This window comes from Python bivittatus, unplaced genomic scaffold, assembly GCF_059951505.1.
Source record: "Python bivittatus isolate LINGU-HERP-01145 unplaced genomic scaffold, Pbiv_v1 ctg000700_np1212, whole genome shotgun sequence".
In the NCBI taxonomy this organism is placed as follows: domain Eukaryota; kingdom Metazoa; phylum Chordata; class Lepidosauria; order Squamata; family Pythonidae; genus Python; species Python bivittatus.
This window is the reverse complement of record NW_028277098.1, coordinates 100,201,357-100,219,073: the sequence shown is the minus strand read 5'-3', so window position 1 is coordinate 100,219,073 and position 17,717 is coordinate 100,201,357. Positions and strand designations below refer to the sequence as shown.

General features: G+C 46.5%; 2 protein-coding genes across 2 annotated transcripts; both read left to right on the top strand.

Moving 5' to 3' along the window:
- Window positions 1-1,262: 1,262 nt before the first annotated feature.
- On the top strand, window positions 1,263-2,561 carry LOC103054337 (ABHD16B-like). Its single transcript, XM_007431181.2, has one exon. It carries the CDS (start codon window positions 1,263-1,265, stop codon window positions 2,559-2,561), a length of 1,299 nt encoding a protein of 432 aa, XP_007431243.2.
- A 5,195-nt stretch (window positions 2,562-7,756) lies between these two features.
- On the top strand, window positions 7,757-9,142 carry LOC103054580 (ABHD16B-like). The gene has a single exon (XM_007431182.3). It carries the CDS (start codon window positions 7,757-7,759, stop codon window positions 9,140-9,142), a length of 1,386 nt encoding a protein of 461 aa, XP_007431244.2.
- Window positions 9,143-17,717: the final 8,575 nt, after the last annotated feature.

Sequence of the window (17,717 nt, the reverse complement as noted above, 5' to 3'; positions counted from 1 at the left end):
CCACACATCTTCAAGCTGCCAAGGTTGAGAAACACTGCATTACTCCTGCTGATGGTTGCTAGAGGACCTTTACTGATAGGCACAGCTAACAGTAGGAAATTTACAGCAGCAGTACAAGAAACAGCAGGGAAAACAGCCCTGCCTTTGATAATCTACTCAGCCTTGTAGGAATTACAGCCATGCAACTTCTCAAAAAGAAAGGGAGAGAAGAGGATGCAGGACTGTGCAAGGCCACACATCTGATGCAAGGAGATTTGTTCCGGAAAAATTCCCCTTCCAGAATAGGTCTGCTTATGGCAACCCCACCGATCTCCTGGTTATCATGCATCTGAGAGCAGAGAAAGAGACTGCTTCTCACTAACCCATATGACAAGGCTGGCAGAAGACACGGGAGCAGTGCCGAGTTCCCAAAACAGAAATCACAAAGATTGGGAATCCATCTGAATAGGGAGCAGGACACTCTGTAAGGAACTAAGGCATTTGAAACTAAAAAAAACCCAAACAAACGAACAGCCAAAATCTGAGGAAACCACGAAAGCCCATGAGATGTTCACGTTCTCAGATAAGATTGCAGAAGTGAGAGCCCCAGAATCTGCCAAGATTGGGGCCACTTTTAAAAAACTCACAGGATTTCTGCCATTTGCAAAGGAAGTGCACGAGGATGGCGGCCTGTACTTCAGCTTCCTTTTGAGGTGGCAACCATCAAAGGAAGCTGAAGGTGGTTCAGCGGAACATGGCCAGCTCTGGGGAACCCTATATTGAGAAGTTCTTGAATCTAGGACCTCTTGATTATAAGAACAAACACAGTTTGTGGGGCCACGAAAACTTCTGCAGCCAAACGGGGGGGAGACTAACCTGCTTCCCCCCATCTAGTACCACTAGAGAGGGACACTGCATCTGGGGTAGATGTTAATAGGACCCCATGGCACTCTCAAACAGGTCCTCAGAGGAGAAATTGCTCACAAAGGGAGGTTGGCCTGGCTGATTATTACCTCTCCCTGACCAGGAGGACTCTCAAAGGAAATGCCCTCTGCCCTTTGCATAGTACTAGCCTCCCTTTATATAGTACCAACTGGGAGTTGGTGACCTCAAGATGTTCTAACATGGTTCAATAGCTACATCCACTTTGGGGTTAAATGCTGAGGGAAGTTCCTCATTCCCAGACTAGTATCCAGCCCAGTTTGTTGGCCATCCCTTCTTCCCTGCCAACTTCCTTTCATTTATCTCATGCTATTCTGTGGACATCACTTAAGAGTTCAGTCATGTGTTTCAAAATTTGGATGTGCCTGATGATCAAGGACAGTTATTCATTCAAGAAGTGGCCGGTTGAATACTGTTGGGATGAGACCAGCAGAAGTACCAGCAGTGAGGACAGCAACAGGAGTCATGAGAGCCACCTGTCAGGCATGACCACAGCTGTCCAGGACAGAAAGGCCAAGAAGGCCAAAATTAGTATCCTCCGCCGAATGAAGCATGGGTCCAACAGCTGGATCAGGTACACCTTGGCTCACACGGTTGGCCGCTGGCTCCTTTACCCTGGCTCTGTGTATCTCTTGAACAAAGTCCCGCTGACTCTGCTGGTGAATGGGAGGACACGCCTAATGGAGAATTTTCATGGGAAACGGGCCAAACTGGTTGCTCGCGATGGGAATGAGATTGACACAATGTTTGTGGACAGGAGAGGGAAGAGGTTTGGGAAGCAGCTGGTGATAAGCTGTGAAGGGAATGGCAGTTTTTACGAAGTGGGCTGCTTCATCACCCCGTTGAAGGCCGGGTATTCTGTCCTGGGATGGAACCACCCTGGTTTTGCCAGGAGCTCAGGGAAGCCCTATCCACAGAATGACATCAATGCCATGGACGTGGTCATCCGGTACGCCATGCACCGTCTGAATTTCAGCCTGGAGGATATTGCCATCTATGGCTATTCCTTAGGCAGCTATACTGCTACGTGGGCTGCCATGGCTTATCCAGAATTGGGAGCACTGGTCCTCGATGCCTCCTTTGACAGCTTGCTCCCTCTGGCTGCCAAGGTTGTGGCTAAGAAGTTGAGGAAGCTGGTGCTCCAGACCATCAGAGAGCACTTCAACCTCAATGTGGCTGATATGCTGTGCCATTATCAAGGGCCAGTGCTGCTCATTAGGAGGACCTTGGATGAAATCACCAGCACCCACTTCCATCTGGAGAACCACCTCCCCATGGTCCAGACAAACAGAGCCAATGAGCTGCTCCTGCAGATCTTAAGGTGCCGTTACCCTGACATCATCTCCGGAGTGGAGGAAGTGGTCTGCCAGTTGCTCACTGCTGACTGCCCTCAAGTAGAAAGCTTCATCTATCATCATTTCTATAGGGTTGATGACAAATGGTGCCTCCATCAACTGAAGAGCTACCAATCCAGCCTTGGACAGAAGACTGAATTCCCATGGAAAGTTGGGAGTGACTTATCTTCTGCAAGGAAGAAACATATGGCTTTGTTCTTGGCCAAGAAGCACCTGAAGAACGTGGAGACCACACACGGAAGAACTTTACCACCAGAAGAATTTGAGCTGCCCTGGAAGCTCTAGCTAGGCTGGTCAGATAGTGGTTTGATAGCAGAGTAAGAGAGAGAAATAAATGCTAGGATTCGTCGTTGTCTATTGTTGCACTGAGATGTTTGTCTGGTGATGAAGAACTGTGACTCAAAATTGGACAGGGAGCCAACTTTTTGCTTCTCAAGGAGCTGACGAATGGACTGGCTGTGTCCACACAGGAGACCTAACCATGGTAGGTAAAGATCTACTGACTTCATTGGGACCATGTGCGAAACTTGGTTAGTGATAAGCTTGGCTAGTTGTGGGGGGGAGGGGAGATTTGTGCTTTAAGATTCAATATTTTGTGCAAACTCAGCAAATGGAGTAATTCAACAATCAGGCTAAGGGAGCTGGGAGAATACAGCTGTAATATTGCGAGTTCCCTGACTTATTTTTATGGGTTGGTCCTATTTTGGTTGACATAGATTTTACTGTATAATATTTTAGAGAAAGAGATGTCTTTTTTTGAGAGCCAGCTACAGTTTGAAAAAATGGTCATTGTACACTTTGGTTCTTCTGGCCATAATGCGCACACTTTGTTGTTCTGGATGCAAAAAAGTCACCACAACACCTCTTCCAAGCGCTTCTAATTTTCTTTAAAATATTCTCTGCAACCTGAGAGATAAACTCTAGTAGACGTTATGTGAATCCAGCCACAAATGAAGTCACCCTCGATCAAGTTTTGCTAGAGCAAAATTGTGCCCTGTGAGACAATTTTGCCCTATCCGACAGCAGGAAGGAGCAGATTGTGCAAATGGTGCAAAAATACTCCTATCAGAATTTGTGTTTAGTGTGGAAATGCAGGAGGTCTTAAGAAGTGGTTAACATTTCTGTGCTCTGAAACAGACTCACCGCATTCATGTTCTTGAACGTTGCTCACCTTCTTCAGCGCCTTGTGCCATGAAAGCCATCGGTCAACGCTGGTAGCAACAGGATTCCAGCCGTTCCCAGCCCTGAATTGGTTGTGCTTCCTCCCAGCAGGAACCTGCTTGTTCTTTCAGCTGATCATCATTTGCCAGGTTGTAAAACCAGTTTAGAGAACTTTGCTGCAGAACATAGTATTGTTTTCTTAGGGGTGTTTAAAGCAAACACACACGCTTGTAAACCATGGCGGTGAGAAGAAAATGTCGATGACTTTCCCAATTTTCCGCTCTTTGGGAAATTCCCATTTCCTTCTCTTGAAAAAGAAACTGGGAGGAACTTATCACAGTTTAAATAATCAAGCCAGGTTCCCTCAAGGTGAAGCTAACCAGATGCTTAGCTCCATACATATCAGTGTGGCAAAAGGCTCACTGTCTGCGTTCATACAGTTGGTTTAACTTGGTTATTAAACTCACCCATTTTCTGGGAATGCATGGTGTGTGGCATCAATGGGCTGTCTGGGTTTGCACAATAAAGGAAGGAAGGAAGGAAAGAAGGAAGGAAGGAAGGAAGGAAGGAAGGAAGGAAGGAAGGGAGGGAGGGAGGGAGGGAGGGAGGGAGAAGAAAGAGAAGGAAGGCAGGAAGGCAGGAAGGAGAAAGAGAAGGAAGGAAGGAAGGAAGGAAGGAAGGAGGGAAGGAGGGAAGGAGGGAAGGAGGGAAGGAGGGAAGGAAGGACATAGTGTAGCATGCTTTATGAATGCAACTGCTGAGTATGTAAGGGACCTGGATAAGCACGTCCTGTGAACAGAGCCGTTCTTCTGCTGGTAGAGGGGCCTGCCCAGATTGCCTACTCCAGACACCCATCCCTGCAACCCTAATGGGGTGCACAGCATGTGTTTAAACGCAGCCACTGCGGTTCATACGCTGGAGTCAATGGCACGATGTGCCTCTTTGCAGACCCCGGCACCGTGGCCTGCCAGGGAGTCAGACAAGGATAGATGTTGATAGCAGCAGTGCCATCCAAGCTCCACCCCTTTTGCATGTGGATCGATGTCGTGCGCATGTACAGCGGGAAAGGGGGTTGATCGTGCTGTCACAACTGCCATCTTGCCTTTTTTGACCCACCCCCGCAGATCCCAGCCCACCAACCCATAGTTAAGTGAAGTGCGGCAGTATGGGGTGGCAAGCCAGAGGTCTCACGGCCGTCCTGCCCTGTAACGGAAAGAAGAGCCGTTCTGAGTCCTTCGTGGGTTTCGTTCTTAGCATTAGTCATGCCAGGTTTGGTGTGGCTGTTTTGGCTCCGAAGCAGAGACGGGTTTTCAGAGACTGATACTTGGTTCTAATTTGCTTTATTTCGTTTATTGCCTCGTGCCTGTAAACTGGTGTATAAGTTGCGCATTTTAAAAAAATGCCCCACCTTGTGAGATCTTGGCAGGCACATCTCAAGGTCTCACAGGCACTTTCTGGCACAAGATCCTGTGAGATCTCACAAGATGGGGCATTTTTGATGAATGGGATCTCATTAAATGCTAGCATTCCTCTAGGATAGCTTATGGATTTCACAAAGTTTTGTAGCCATTGGATTTTTTTCCCAACAAGAGTGTGTATGGAGCCCAACAAAGTTCATTACCCGAGCTTAATATTACATGGAAACTAATCCACCCCAAACCTTCATTTAAAAAAAGATTGGCTTGGCACACCAGATATACTTGTGTATAAACCCATCCACAGAAACCAATCCTTGCATTTTTAACCAATTTACCTTGAAAAATGCAGCACCCTCGGATAAGCTGGCCTGCATTTTTCGTTCTATTTTGGTTAAAAATTCGAGGGTCTGCCTATCCACAGATGGGCTAATCCACGAATATATATGGGAAATATGGGTACTTTTAAAAAGAATTGCCAAATACCCTCGCGGATAAGCCAACTTTTAGGTTTGGGGTGCATTGTGGCACCTAAAATTCTTGGCTTATCCACAAACACTGGCTTATACTACTGTATATCCACAAGTATATACAGTAGTATAAGCCAGTGTTTCTCATCCTCAGCAACTTTAAGACATGCGGACTTCAACTCCCAGAATTCCCCGACAAGCACGCTGGCTGGGGAATTCTGGGAGTTGAAGTCCACACAAGTTGCTGAGGTTGAGAACACTGGCATAAACTATGATTAATAAAAGTATGGATCTTATCTTTAGCGGAAAACTAAACCAGCTCTATTTTTCCCCTTGATTTCCCCATGTCCAGCATCATGAGCTTCTCCGTTAGGACCACGCTTGACATCCCCTAAGTGGAGGAGAACTTCTTCCAAAGGAGAAAGGATGGAGACAAATCCTGTTTTTAAGTTGCATGTTTACTAGGTCAAACATTCCTGGGATGGCCTCTAACGCAGGTGTGGGAAAATTTTGTCTTCGACCAAGGGCCAGATGTCAGCCTTGCGAGGTAGTCCAGACAAGAAACACACCCAGAAGTACTAGCTCTAACTTTATTGTAAGGTGACATTAACAGAATCTTGCAAGTCTGAAAGTGCATTTCTCCCCCGTCGCTTTTACAGTCCAAGAAACTAGGGAGGGTCCCTTCTGAGATGTTTGCCATGTCCACATTCCTTCTGTGGGCTCAGCTGCCTCTTACCTGACCATGGCCTAGTCTGCGGATCTTCTTCCTGTCTCCCAAGGTCATTCCCGCATACCATGACACCATATTACCTTGAGGGAGTATGTTGGGCTTCATGCTGGGCAGGTTCAAACAGAATGGATGGAGGCAGAGCTGAAAGTAGGTGGGAACACCCATTTTCTTGTGAAAACCCTGTCCTGTGAATGACCTGCATTTTTAAAATTAACACCTGAAAGAGAGGCTACTTAGCAAGCTAGCTTTTCCAGTTACTCTTGTAAACTGTGGGATTGACTCTTGTAAACTGTGGGGGTAGAGTAAATTTTTGTTCTAACCCCAATTAGATAATTATTTCCCTCTTTTGCCTTAGCAGGTGCCCAATATATGCTAGGCCAGTGTTTTTCAAACTTGGCAACTTTAAGAAGTGTGGACTTCAACTTCCAGAATTCTGGGAGTTGAAGTCCACACCTCTTAAAGTTGCCAAGTTTGAAAAACACTGTGCTAGACACTTAAACCTCATTAATACAGGATATAACCTTTCCTTGTTGATGCCTAAACTAAGCAACTTCAGGGTGGTTGAGGAAAGAGAGGTTGAAGGACTATCAAACTTGCTCAACGAAAGCAATTCCTTTGTGAGTTGTATTCCATGGAATGCTGTTCTCAGCACTTGGGGCTCACCACAGTATACTGGGGAAGACCCTAAGTATATGGACAATTTTAATAAATGTCATTCAATTTGGTGCCGTCCTGGCGCCTACTTTAGCGTTCACCTTCTTCAGTACCGATTCGGCAAATTCTAAATCAGCTGGCACGCATTTCCGAACCCCCCCTTTTTTTCCCAGACTTCCTTCTTTTCCATTTCGTCCTTCTTTACTTTTTCCCAGTTACAGCCTGCAGAGCAGATACAGATCTCTCTAGCCTCGGCTCTGAACTGATTTTACTGCCAAGAGGTTGGGGTTGGTGCAGATCGAGCCCCTCTAGGGCGTGAGTTGGGAACTGTGGCACTTCCACCCAGCCCTCCAGCCTCACTTTGCCCACACTGGGAGAGAAATGGCAAGGGTATATTATCTTGGCTTTGGTTTTGCCCTGTGCCAGCATTCCAGCCATTCCCCTTCACCCAACCTTGTGGTCCTGTCAGCCTTCCCAGGTAGACCAGACAGGAAACATGACCAGATAAGCTAATTCTACTTTATTGTAAGGCTACATTAACAGAATCTTGCAAGTCTGAAAGGACAAATCTCCTACCATCTCCTTTACAGCCCAAGAAACTAGGGAGGGTCCCTTCTGACCCTCTTTCTCCTCCCATTATGCAGCCGAGGGCTATGCCTTCTCTTATCGGGCCATTCCCTAGGTCTTTCTCACATACCATTGCAGACGTTCTTGTCCTCCAGTGAACAGAGGGCCTTTAGCTCTGCTCAGGCAGTTTCCATTGGTTGACTTGGTCACAAAGGGGCCTGATGTCACCCATTGTTATGCTGCTTTTGTGTTAGGGGATGCTGAGCCACCCAAGGACGTGTATGTGTATGAGTTCATCATGGCCAAAGAGATGTCCTTCAATGGGTTCTAAAGCCAGCATCATGCATCTATGAAGGAATTGGTCCAGCCACGAAGGTCCTGCTTGGGAGACACCAGAAATATCAGTGTGGGGGTCCTTGCCTTGCCCCCACCGTTTTTTATTTACTTTATGCAGCTCCTAGAGAATAATCATTGTCTCTCTCCATGTGTGTCCTCTGTTTCCCAAAAGCTCTTGCCCACATTTTTAAAACCTACTTTATGGCCAGTTACCACTTCGAATTTGGTAACTGGCCAGTGGAATTTCGATGGGATGAAGCAGGAGGCAGCAGCCACCCGGGAGGTCGCAATGACAGCGGCAAAGCCTGTGGGCACCCTATCCTCGTCAAGGCTGTGCCAGGAGCATGTCCCGTGGAGCCTGCAGTGGAGGCAGGGCCTTATGGACACCGGAGTACCCGATGGAACCTTATTAGCAGCGTTAAACAGTTGCCCAGTCGTGTTGCCAGCTACATCATGGCTCACTCCTTAGGCCGTTGGTTGCTATACCCGGGTTCTGTCTTCCTCTTGAACCAAGCCCTGCTCCCCATCCTGGCCAAGGGTCAGATCCGCCTCTTGCAAGAGTATAATGGGAAACGGGCAAAGCTGGTGGCCCGGGATGGAAATAAGATTGACACCATGTTTGTGGACAGGAGAATCAAGTTGGGTGTGCCTGGGGCACAACGGGGGAACCGCCTCGTGATCTGCTGTGAGGGGAATGTCAGCTTTTATCAGTGGGGCTGCCTGTTCACCCCCTTGAAGACGGGATATTCGGTGCTGGGATGGAACCACCCTGGGTTTGCCGGAAGCACAGGGCAACCGTACCCGAAGAATGATGCCAATGCAGTGGATGTGGTGATGAGGTATGCCATACTCCGCCTGGGCTTTAGAGTTGAGGACATTGTGATGTACGGATGGTCGTTAGGGGGTTATTCAGCCACCTGCGCGGCCATGTCCTACCCGTCACTGGGCGCTTTGGTTCTGGATGCCACCTTTGATGATCTGCTCCCCTTGGCTTTGAATGTCATGCCCAAGAGTTGGAAGAAGCTGGTGGTGCGGACCGTGAAGGAGCACTTCAACCTCAACGTAGGGGAACAGCTGTGCAAGTACTTTGGACCCGTCTTGCTCATTCGCAGGACCAAGGATGAGGTCATCAGCACCTGCCCTGTGGGTCTGGAAGACCAGATAGCCAATCTCAGATGCAACAGGGCCAATGAGCTTCTGGTCCAGTTGCTCGAACACCGTTACCCATGTATCATGTCCCAAGATGGTCTGGAAGCTGTGCATGACTGGCTCAGAGCTGCCAACCCCAAACAGGAAGCGGCACTTTACCAGCGGTACAGGGTGGATGATGACTGGTGTCTCAAGGAGCTTCGGTGTTACAAGTCCAGCCTTGGGCTTAAGGATCACTTCCCTTGGCAGGTTGGACAGTACAGCCAGTGCCGAGAAAAGCAACAAATGGCTGTGTTCTTAGCCAGAAAGCATCTGAAGAACGTGGAGGCCACCCACTGGTCTCTTCTGAAGCCTGATGACTTCCAAATGCCATGGGAATTATAGCAGGAGATGAAGAGATAGACAATGAATGAGGAGGAGAGAAAGAGAGTGAGACAGACAGACAAAGAGAATGGCTTGGAGAACCTAATCATGTTCCTGTATTGTCTTTTTGTGATGTGTCCTTTCCCAAGTATGATCTAGCACTCTTCAGATGTGCTAGATCATCCCCATCATCCATGGCAGGATGGAAGCTGTAGATCAACATATCCTATGGGGCAGCAAGTTCACTGCAGGGAATTGGTGTGGTGGCCCAGTCATCTGGACTGGAGAATGGCAGGCTGGGTGGGGAATCACAACCATCACTCCCAAGCAGGAGGTTGAAGTTGCCTGAGGTACATAATCTGGTTCTTTAGAGGATAAACAGAGATGGGCATTACGAAATCCCCATTAGATGCTGGCCAGGCTCTGAGGAGAGACGCTAAGAGCACTGAAACTTCAGTTCATTTCTTGGGTAGCCCAGCTGAGCTGAAAAGATTGCTTGGAATCCAGATTCTGGGGTCTTCCTGATGCAGAAGAAATTTAGGGGTAATTCTGGAAAGCTATTGCCTAGAGCTGAGCAATGCTTGTGTTTAAATAGTCACCCATGGAAGCTGGTGAGGAACAGTGCTCCACAGGGTAATCAACGGATGTTGCCTTGGTAAACAGAAAGCAGAATAATAAGATTTATTAATGCTGAGCAGAAAATTCCCCCGCATCTCCCCCCTGTTGTTTCTTCTTCAGTTGGATGAAGGAGAGTTTGCAGTAGAAATCCCTTTCAGAGGAGAAGTGGGGTGAATTTATGGGTCAAATGTGGTACTTTGCACCTGCTTAGTGACACAATGACCAAGGGATGTGTGTTAAGGTCCTAATTCTCTGCACATTTTTTTCTCCAGAGATCTGCAGTTTTCATGACTTCTTATTGTTCTTATTTTTCAGTATTGGTGCTCCAGTGGCTATTAAGAGGGATTCCTGTCCTTGAGAAATTGTGGAAGTATTTCTCTTTATCCTGGAGAAATTGCCCACCTATTTCTTCTGGTTTCAAATTCAGCAGGGATTTTCAAAAGGATGTTTTTTACCCAGCTCTACAGCAGGGGGCAGCAGATAGTTGACCTTGACTGATCTCAACAAGCTAAGTAGGATCAGATCTGGTTAGTACTTGGATGGGAGACAAGTCACTTCCAAATTGTGGCCAACAGTGAAGTCTGTGAAGTTGCCACAAATTGAGCTCCACTAGATTAAGGAGGCTTTCCTTAATCCTGTGTGCATTGAGAGATAAGTGTATCCACTATCAAACTTTCTATCAAAGGGCCACAACTTGGGGAAGGGAGCATGTTAGGATTTGTACTTCACAAAGGAGGAGAGGGATGATTCATGGTCTGGATTTTAGCTAATTTAGGATTGGGCTTGCTTAGGTCTTGGGTGAGAGACCACCAGGAAATCTATTGGCTAGACTAGGAAGTCCAAAACAATCTTGGAGGAAGGCTATGACAAACTCCATCAATAGCATTGCCAAGAAAACCTCAGGGATGTGTCCATGAAGTCACCAAGAATCAAAATGGACTTGCCTACAAATTTATTTTTTGCTAGGAGTCATATATGAGGATTATCAGGGTGGTGAGTCTCCCCCTACATCTCTCTTTCACTCCCTCCTTGCACACTCAAAACAATTCTGTGATGGCTTGTATTGCAGGCCTTGAGAACGTGTGATGTGTTGACCAGCATTCCCTCCAGTTGATCGTGGAGGGACTGCAAAAATTGGTCTCTGGGTTGTACCCTGCCTTCTCCCTTGCCATGCTTGGGTTCACGCCAAAAACATAAATGTCTAGCAGCCTCCAGGAAGGAGGGCAATCAAAGAGGAGGTGGGTGGGTGGTAGAAATGCCCAGTCTTCAAAGCTTCCTGGGGATCCAGCATTGCAACTTGCAAATCTGAACTTCTGCCTGCTGTCTTGAGCTATGGGTGAGGCAGAAGCAATCAACTCAGCTGCCCAGCTCAGAGAGTGACACACAACCACGAGAGTAGCGTGCAAAGTGTGGGGTGATGGACTGGAGACATGGTGCTGATCTGAGATCCCTGCAAAATTTGAATGTGGGCCTGGTACCACTGTAGGTTTGGATGTAGGCGCTCCTCACAGGCGAGATCAGGGCTCTCTCTTCAACCTTCTAGATCCACACGTCTCTTCCTCCTCCTTTGCAGTCCCCAACCTGGATCGCTCCAAAGTGATCCTAACGTTGCTTTGCACCAATTAAACAGCCAACGGGATGGCAGCATTGCTGGCTGAAGCTCAGCGATGGGTCAGTTTTCACAAGGCTAGCTAAAGCGTTAAAGCTGGAGAAGGACCACTTTCTGGGGCTGTAGGTACAAGAGAATTTGAGAGCATCTTCACTATATGCCTGCCTCTGATCTGGTATATTTTTTCCCTCTCTCTGAGTAGGTGGGCAGGAAGCTCTAGAGCAGTGTTTTTCAACCTTGGCCACTTTAAGATGGGTGGACTTCAACTCCCAGAATTCCCCAGCCAGCATTCTCCACAGTGGCTCAATAGCCCCTCAATGAAGATCTGCCTGGTAGAGCATACTAATCTAGGTAAAATGGGATTGTATTGTTTAAGGTTCAAGATTAGCAGCCGTCAGGTGCCTGATCCACCTCTTCATTTCTCCCATCCCCTTTTAAAACGGCTCCAATTTATGGCCATCGCTACATCTGGTGGGAGATGTAAAAAAAAAAAAAAGGCTTTTTCGTTGTATTGGGTCCCCAGACAAACCAAATTTAATTTCAATAGATTATTATCCTAAGATATATTATTGTAAGAGAACAAGAAGTTATCTTCATCCCCATTTTCCACCCCAGCCTTGCTTACAGAGACCATATGTCCTTTATTATAAAGGATTCCAGACAGCTCTCCTTTAGACTGATTTGTGTTTCAAAAACTCCCTTCCGTCCTTTATTTTGGTCATTTAACTTTCACCGTAACGATGGTACCACTTAACACGCAGTCTTTCCCATTAGTGTAAAAAATGTGGAAATTGAATTGTCTTGTTAAAGTAAGTGTACAAATACGGTGGGATTTTAGATGTTTTTATTAGAAGATGCTTTTTGGTAAAGTTTTTCTTGGTTTGGCTCTTGAATTTTCCTTTGTGCAGCAAAGTTATGAACAGAAACAATTAAATTTTTTTATCCTTCGGCACCTCTTTCAGAGGTGCCCCTTTTTGTCCTTCATTTTTTCCAAGAAAATATGGTCAGAATAGTCATGGTTTAAATTGCCTCCAGTCTGCCTTCCCTTAGCTGCCCTTCCTGGATGCTAAGAAGCCCCAGAGAAGCTGTCCTAGCTTGTGAATCATCTCCCCCCTGCCTCCAGCCTTTGAATGTTTTTTCTGCCTCCCAGTATGGATCTGTCTCCCTTGAGAGTTACTGAGTTCACACATTGCATTAACCCATGTGAGGAGGAAATCAAATTCTCCCCCCACCCCCCATGTTAGCCAGAAGTCAAAGCTTCCCATTTGTCTCATTTTATCGTGGCTTATCTTCAACAGCCCTTAAAGTCTATGGCTCAATTATAGTAAGAATGGGCTCACCTAAAAAGATTAAGACAAGAGAAAGAATCCAGAGTCCTCCACCCTAGCCCAAAATTAAATAACTAAAGACCTGGCAGGAAGGGCCAACATTTCTTAAATCCAAAAATTGAATCCTAAAAAGGTTTCTTCCCCAAGAGATCTACATTCCAGTTAGACAATACCTGATAAGGCAAACTCAGGAAACCACAGCTCAACCTAAGCCCGACCTGAGAACGCTCCCTAGTCAATTTCCCTAGTCAATTTCCCCAGATTGCTGGAATCCTGGTTAATGACCGTTTCTAAGAATTCCTAGAGGCTGGGTTTCCCTTGGCCTTTTAAGGATCTTCCTACAAAAGGAACTCCTGGGAAAACCCTAAGCTTGACTGACAGCTGGTCTTGTGTATCTGGCACTCAGAAATAAAGTTTTCTCTCTCCTTCAAGCAACTGCCTGGGTATTTATTCCCGGCCCGGAGACGAACCTGGTAAGTTTGCCTTCCAACACCCAGAAGAGCCTCTCTTGGCCTTTGCCTTGACATCTCATACGACCCCTCCGTTCTGGGTTAATAAACCTCACCGCAGGGCTCAATGCTAGATGGGAACCCAATCACTGGGGCTGATGAACAAACCACGGCTTAATGTCACCCGGGATCCTAGGCAGCGTGGTGGTTCACACAATGACATAGTCAGTGTCTATCCTGCCCCAGTCTAGCCACACTCGCAGTTTACATAAAGTGCCAGATGGCAAAAAAGTGAAAACATCTGGGGCATGGTTAAAGTGGAACGGTGAAGAATTGTAAGACACCCTTCGAGTAAAAGAACAGCAGGATAACAAATCAAGAAACAAAAGAGTAAAGAGGGTGCAGTGTGTGGACTTGAGAAAAGGGTCCCAAATAGTTCTGTTTTTAGCGTTCTCCTAAAGACCAGCAAGGTGGTGTCTTGGAGAAGCAAGGTTTTTTAGCTCTGGCCTCCCTCATCTCTCTGAAGTCTAGGACTATGATTGGTTTTGCCGTCTAATGCAGAGTTTCCGAACCTTGGCAGCTTTAAGATGCGTGGACTTCAACTCCCAGAATTCCCCAGCCAGCCCTGCTGGCTGGGGAATTCTGGGAGTTGAAGTCCACGCATCTTAAAGCTGCCAAGGTTGAGAAACACTGCTCTAATGGCTCAGGCTGATTCCAGCTTGTTTCATGTAGTTTCCTGGGCGTAAATCTCAGTGGGTTGGGCATGTGTGAATCCAGCCAGTGACTACCTTGCTGGCTGGGCTTCCCGCATACTTTGGAGAGGCTGGCGGCCCTAATCTGGTCCTTCTGCTCATCTGATCAGCCCCCCCCCAATCGGAAGAGTCAAGTTGGCTGCAGGGATTTTTTTCTTACAGACATGAGATTAGAAACCCGTTCCAGACCATCTTGTTGGATCAGAGGGGTGGGATGGCTGTGTTCACACAGCACATTTAAACCAGGTTCCATAAGAACCCCATTTTCTGGGGCGGCAGCATCTCAGATCAGGAAGGAAGCAAGAAGGCAGCATTGTCCGGATGTGCAACGCTACCCCAAAGCTAATCACAGCTGACACTAACTGAACTTTGCAGGTTGTAAAGGCCGCGCCTGACCTTGCCCAGATGAAGCATGTTTGCTGGAGACATCCACAGACTCCAGCCACCCCATCAAAATGTCAGTCAAAATAAGTGTGTCCCATCACGATGCAAGCGCTGTTCCTTGGGGGTGCCCGTGCGATGTCTCGTGCGCATGTGAAAGGAAGGGAACTTCTGGCTGGTGTGGGTCTTCCGGGCTGTGTGGCCGTGTTCTGGAAGTTTTGTTTCCTAACGTTTCGCCAGCATCTGTGACCGGCATCTTCAGAGGGCAGGAGCAGAGACAGGAAAAAACCCTGCCTAACCCCCAGGGAGATACACACATATTCTGACACCAAAAAAGCAGCCAATCGTTAACCCAACACACACCCTTCAGGCACCCTCGCTGATCTCTATAAATACCCACAACAGGGTCACATCGCCCTGGGCACAGAGAGAACTGCTCCTGTCTGTGCTCCTGCTCTCTGAAGATGCCGGTCACAGATGCTGGCGAAACGTTAGGAACCAAAACTTCCAGAACACGGCCGCACAGCCTGGAAGACCCACACCAGCCATCGTATGCCGGCCGTGAAAGCCTTCGACAATACAAGGGAACTCCTGTTGCAATGCTGCAAAGCTTAGTTCATCTGCTTTGCTTCCCACGGTGCACGAATGCAGCTTCCTCGGTTAGTTTATGATTCAGTGAAAGGTGTGGAGCAAACAAGGCAATCAGGAATATGGTCCTGGCATAAATCAAGATTTGGAGTTGGAAATAACTCCTGTTCCTGACCCTTAAAGCCTGGCTCTGAGATCAGCCCAGAATTGCTGAATGAAGCACTTTCATTTATTGAAAGATGAGGCTCAACTTCACGGCGAAGGTGCTGGACTAGGAATGGGGAGACCCAGGTTCTAGTCCCCCCCAGCGTGGAAATTCCCTGGGGGGGCAGTGGGCCAATCTCTCCTTCTCAAACCAACTGACCTTACAGGGTTAATTGCAGGGGGAAAATTGGAGGAGTGAATACTATGTACGCCACCTTGACTTTCTGTATGAAAAACTTTACTGTAAATATTTTTTACAGTAAATATTTAAGCTGTCCAGGAATACGTTTAGAAAGGATCCTTCCGTTCTTACCGATCTGAAATTTAGCCGCAAAACCATCCGAGCAACTCTTCTTTGAGCTTTAATATACAGCACTAGGCATGATTATTGCATAAGCCCGTCAGGTACATACACAAAGGTAATGGTATGAAAAGAAGAGATGGACGTTTGATCTGTCAAGGTTACAAAAAAAAAGAGATCCTTATTTTTTCCAAAAGTTCAGGAGAGCAGAAATGGTTATGTTGGAATAAATTTCAAAAAAAATTAAAATAAAAAAAAGATTCTGCTTTAAAAAGGTTGTGTTTTTTGTCTGAATTAAATCAAAGGCAGCCCTTTCCTCTTTGGTGTTTAGTTTTTGATTCCTCGGGAGACCTGGATCTGTGTGTGTTCAGTCAGACAATATTTCTTGGGTAGGAAAAAAAACCTGGTCCAGCAACTCCATCTACTGTCCAAATGCAGGATGCCAAAAGGAGGGGAATCGGCGGTCTCTTAAATACAAGTTATTTGTGTAATCCAATTTTCTGGGTTGTGGGACTCACTGAATCATACACGAACCACCCTTGGCTGGATCTGCATAACAAGCCAGACTAAAGTGCCTTGTTTTGGTGACTCACACATGCTTGATTACTGAATCAACTTATTTTCTGGGTTCGTGCAATACAGGACATTGAATCATAACCAAACAGAACTATATATTCCATGGGGAAAAAAAAGATTAATATTAACCAAGCTTCTCTTGTGATATGAATGGATCTGCCAGACCAGTGTTTCTCAACCTTGGCAACTTTAAGATATGTGGACTTCAACTCCCAGAATTCCCCAGCCAGCACAGCTGGCTGGGGAATTCTGGGAGTTGAAGTCCACATATCTTGAAGTCGCCAAGGTTGAGAAACACTAGTCTATAAACATCTTGGCCATCCAGAAATAAGGGTTGTTCTGGGTGGGACTGAACAATGAGGTGCAGCAGGCATGGAAGCCTTAGTGTTGATCTTCACCTCCTCACCATCCCGTGTCTTGACTGCTGGAACACACACTACTTGGGGCTGCCTTTGAAGATGACTCCGAACCTGCAGCTGTACTGAATGGAGCAGACAGCTACTAGTGGGTGAAACCCCCTGCTACATAATGATGACTATCCTAAGATTGATGGGTTGGTTCCCTGTAGGCTTCCAGGTCTGGGTCAAAAGGTGGGTTTTTGCCTCAAAAGCCCTGCATGGTGGGCAACCAGGAGGCATCAAGAACTGCCCGGCACAGACCTCTCAAGAGGATCTGCTGGTGGTCCCATCCGTGATACGACCGTCAGATGTCAGAGAGCCCGTCTTTTCTGTAGCCGCCCCGCAGGGTAAAACATAAGTGCCTTTCAGAGGTTACAGAAGGCAGTTAACACCACCTTTCTCAGCTAAACGAGCTGCTGCACCCTGTTGCAACACTTACAAGCTTCTTGGATATACTGGGTTGTTTTGAAGGACACACCAATCCACGGTTAACTGGATTGTGGTTTCTTGGAAGGAGTCTGGTAGCCCCTTCTAAGCAATCTTTTTTTTTTAAAGGCAGGAACTTTTGTAAGCTGCAGTTCCCTTCCTCAGATGCACGGAGTGACTAAACTGATATAGGATTTAAACTGGAACGAGGGGAAGACAGCACCCCAATTTAAACCCTACATCAGTGTAGCCACTCCATGCAGCTCACAAAAGCTGGTGCTTTTTAAAAAAAAAATGGTGACTCAGGAAAGGTGTTGCCAATGACTAACACATCTCTCCTCCTACAATGGTTTCTTGCATTAACTTGTTTCCTGGTTTCACCGGACGTTCCTAAATGTAAAGTTCAGAATAACCACAGTATTTGCTGGATTACCCTCATATGCATGTATGTATGTATGTATGTATGTATGTATGTATGTATGTATATGTATATATATGAGTAATCCAGCAAATACTGGGATTATATATATTATATATATCCCATCAAAGATATTTCAAAGCCACGTGTAAGAAAATAGCATCAATGGTTTGTAAAAAGTTAACCGATTAGGAAAAACAAATTTAAAACATTACAAGACAGATGGGGCAATCACAGAGTCAATTTTGTAAGGAAATCATTGGCTAATGAATTAATTAAATTAAGAGAGCCAGTTTGGTGTAGTGGTGAAGGTGCTGGCCCAGAAACCAGGGGAATGTGAGTTGTAGTTCTGCCACAGTTGGGGGACTGTGGGCCAGTCACTCTCAGTCCTACCCACCTCACAGGGCTGTTGTTGTGGGGAAAACAGGAGGCAGGAGAATTCGCCACCTTGAGCCATATATATAAAAAAAGTCTGGGTAAAAATATAATAATAATAATAATAATAATAATAATAATAATAATAGTAATAGGCGCCCTGGGTGCAATCC

Excerpts from the sequence above, each read along its gene's own strand:
- LOC103054337 (XM_007431181.2), top strand. The coding sequence starts at position 1,263 with ATGTGTTTCAAAATTTGGATGTGCCTGATGATCAAGGACAGTTATTCA.
- LOC103054580 (XM_007431182.3), top strand. The coding sequence starts at position 7,757 with ATGTGTGTCCTCTGTTTCCCAAAAGCTCTTGCCCACATTTTTAAAACC.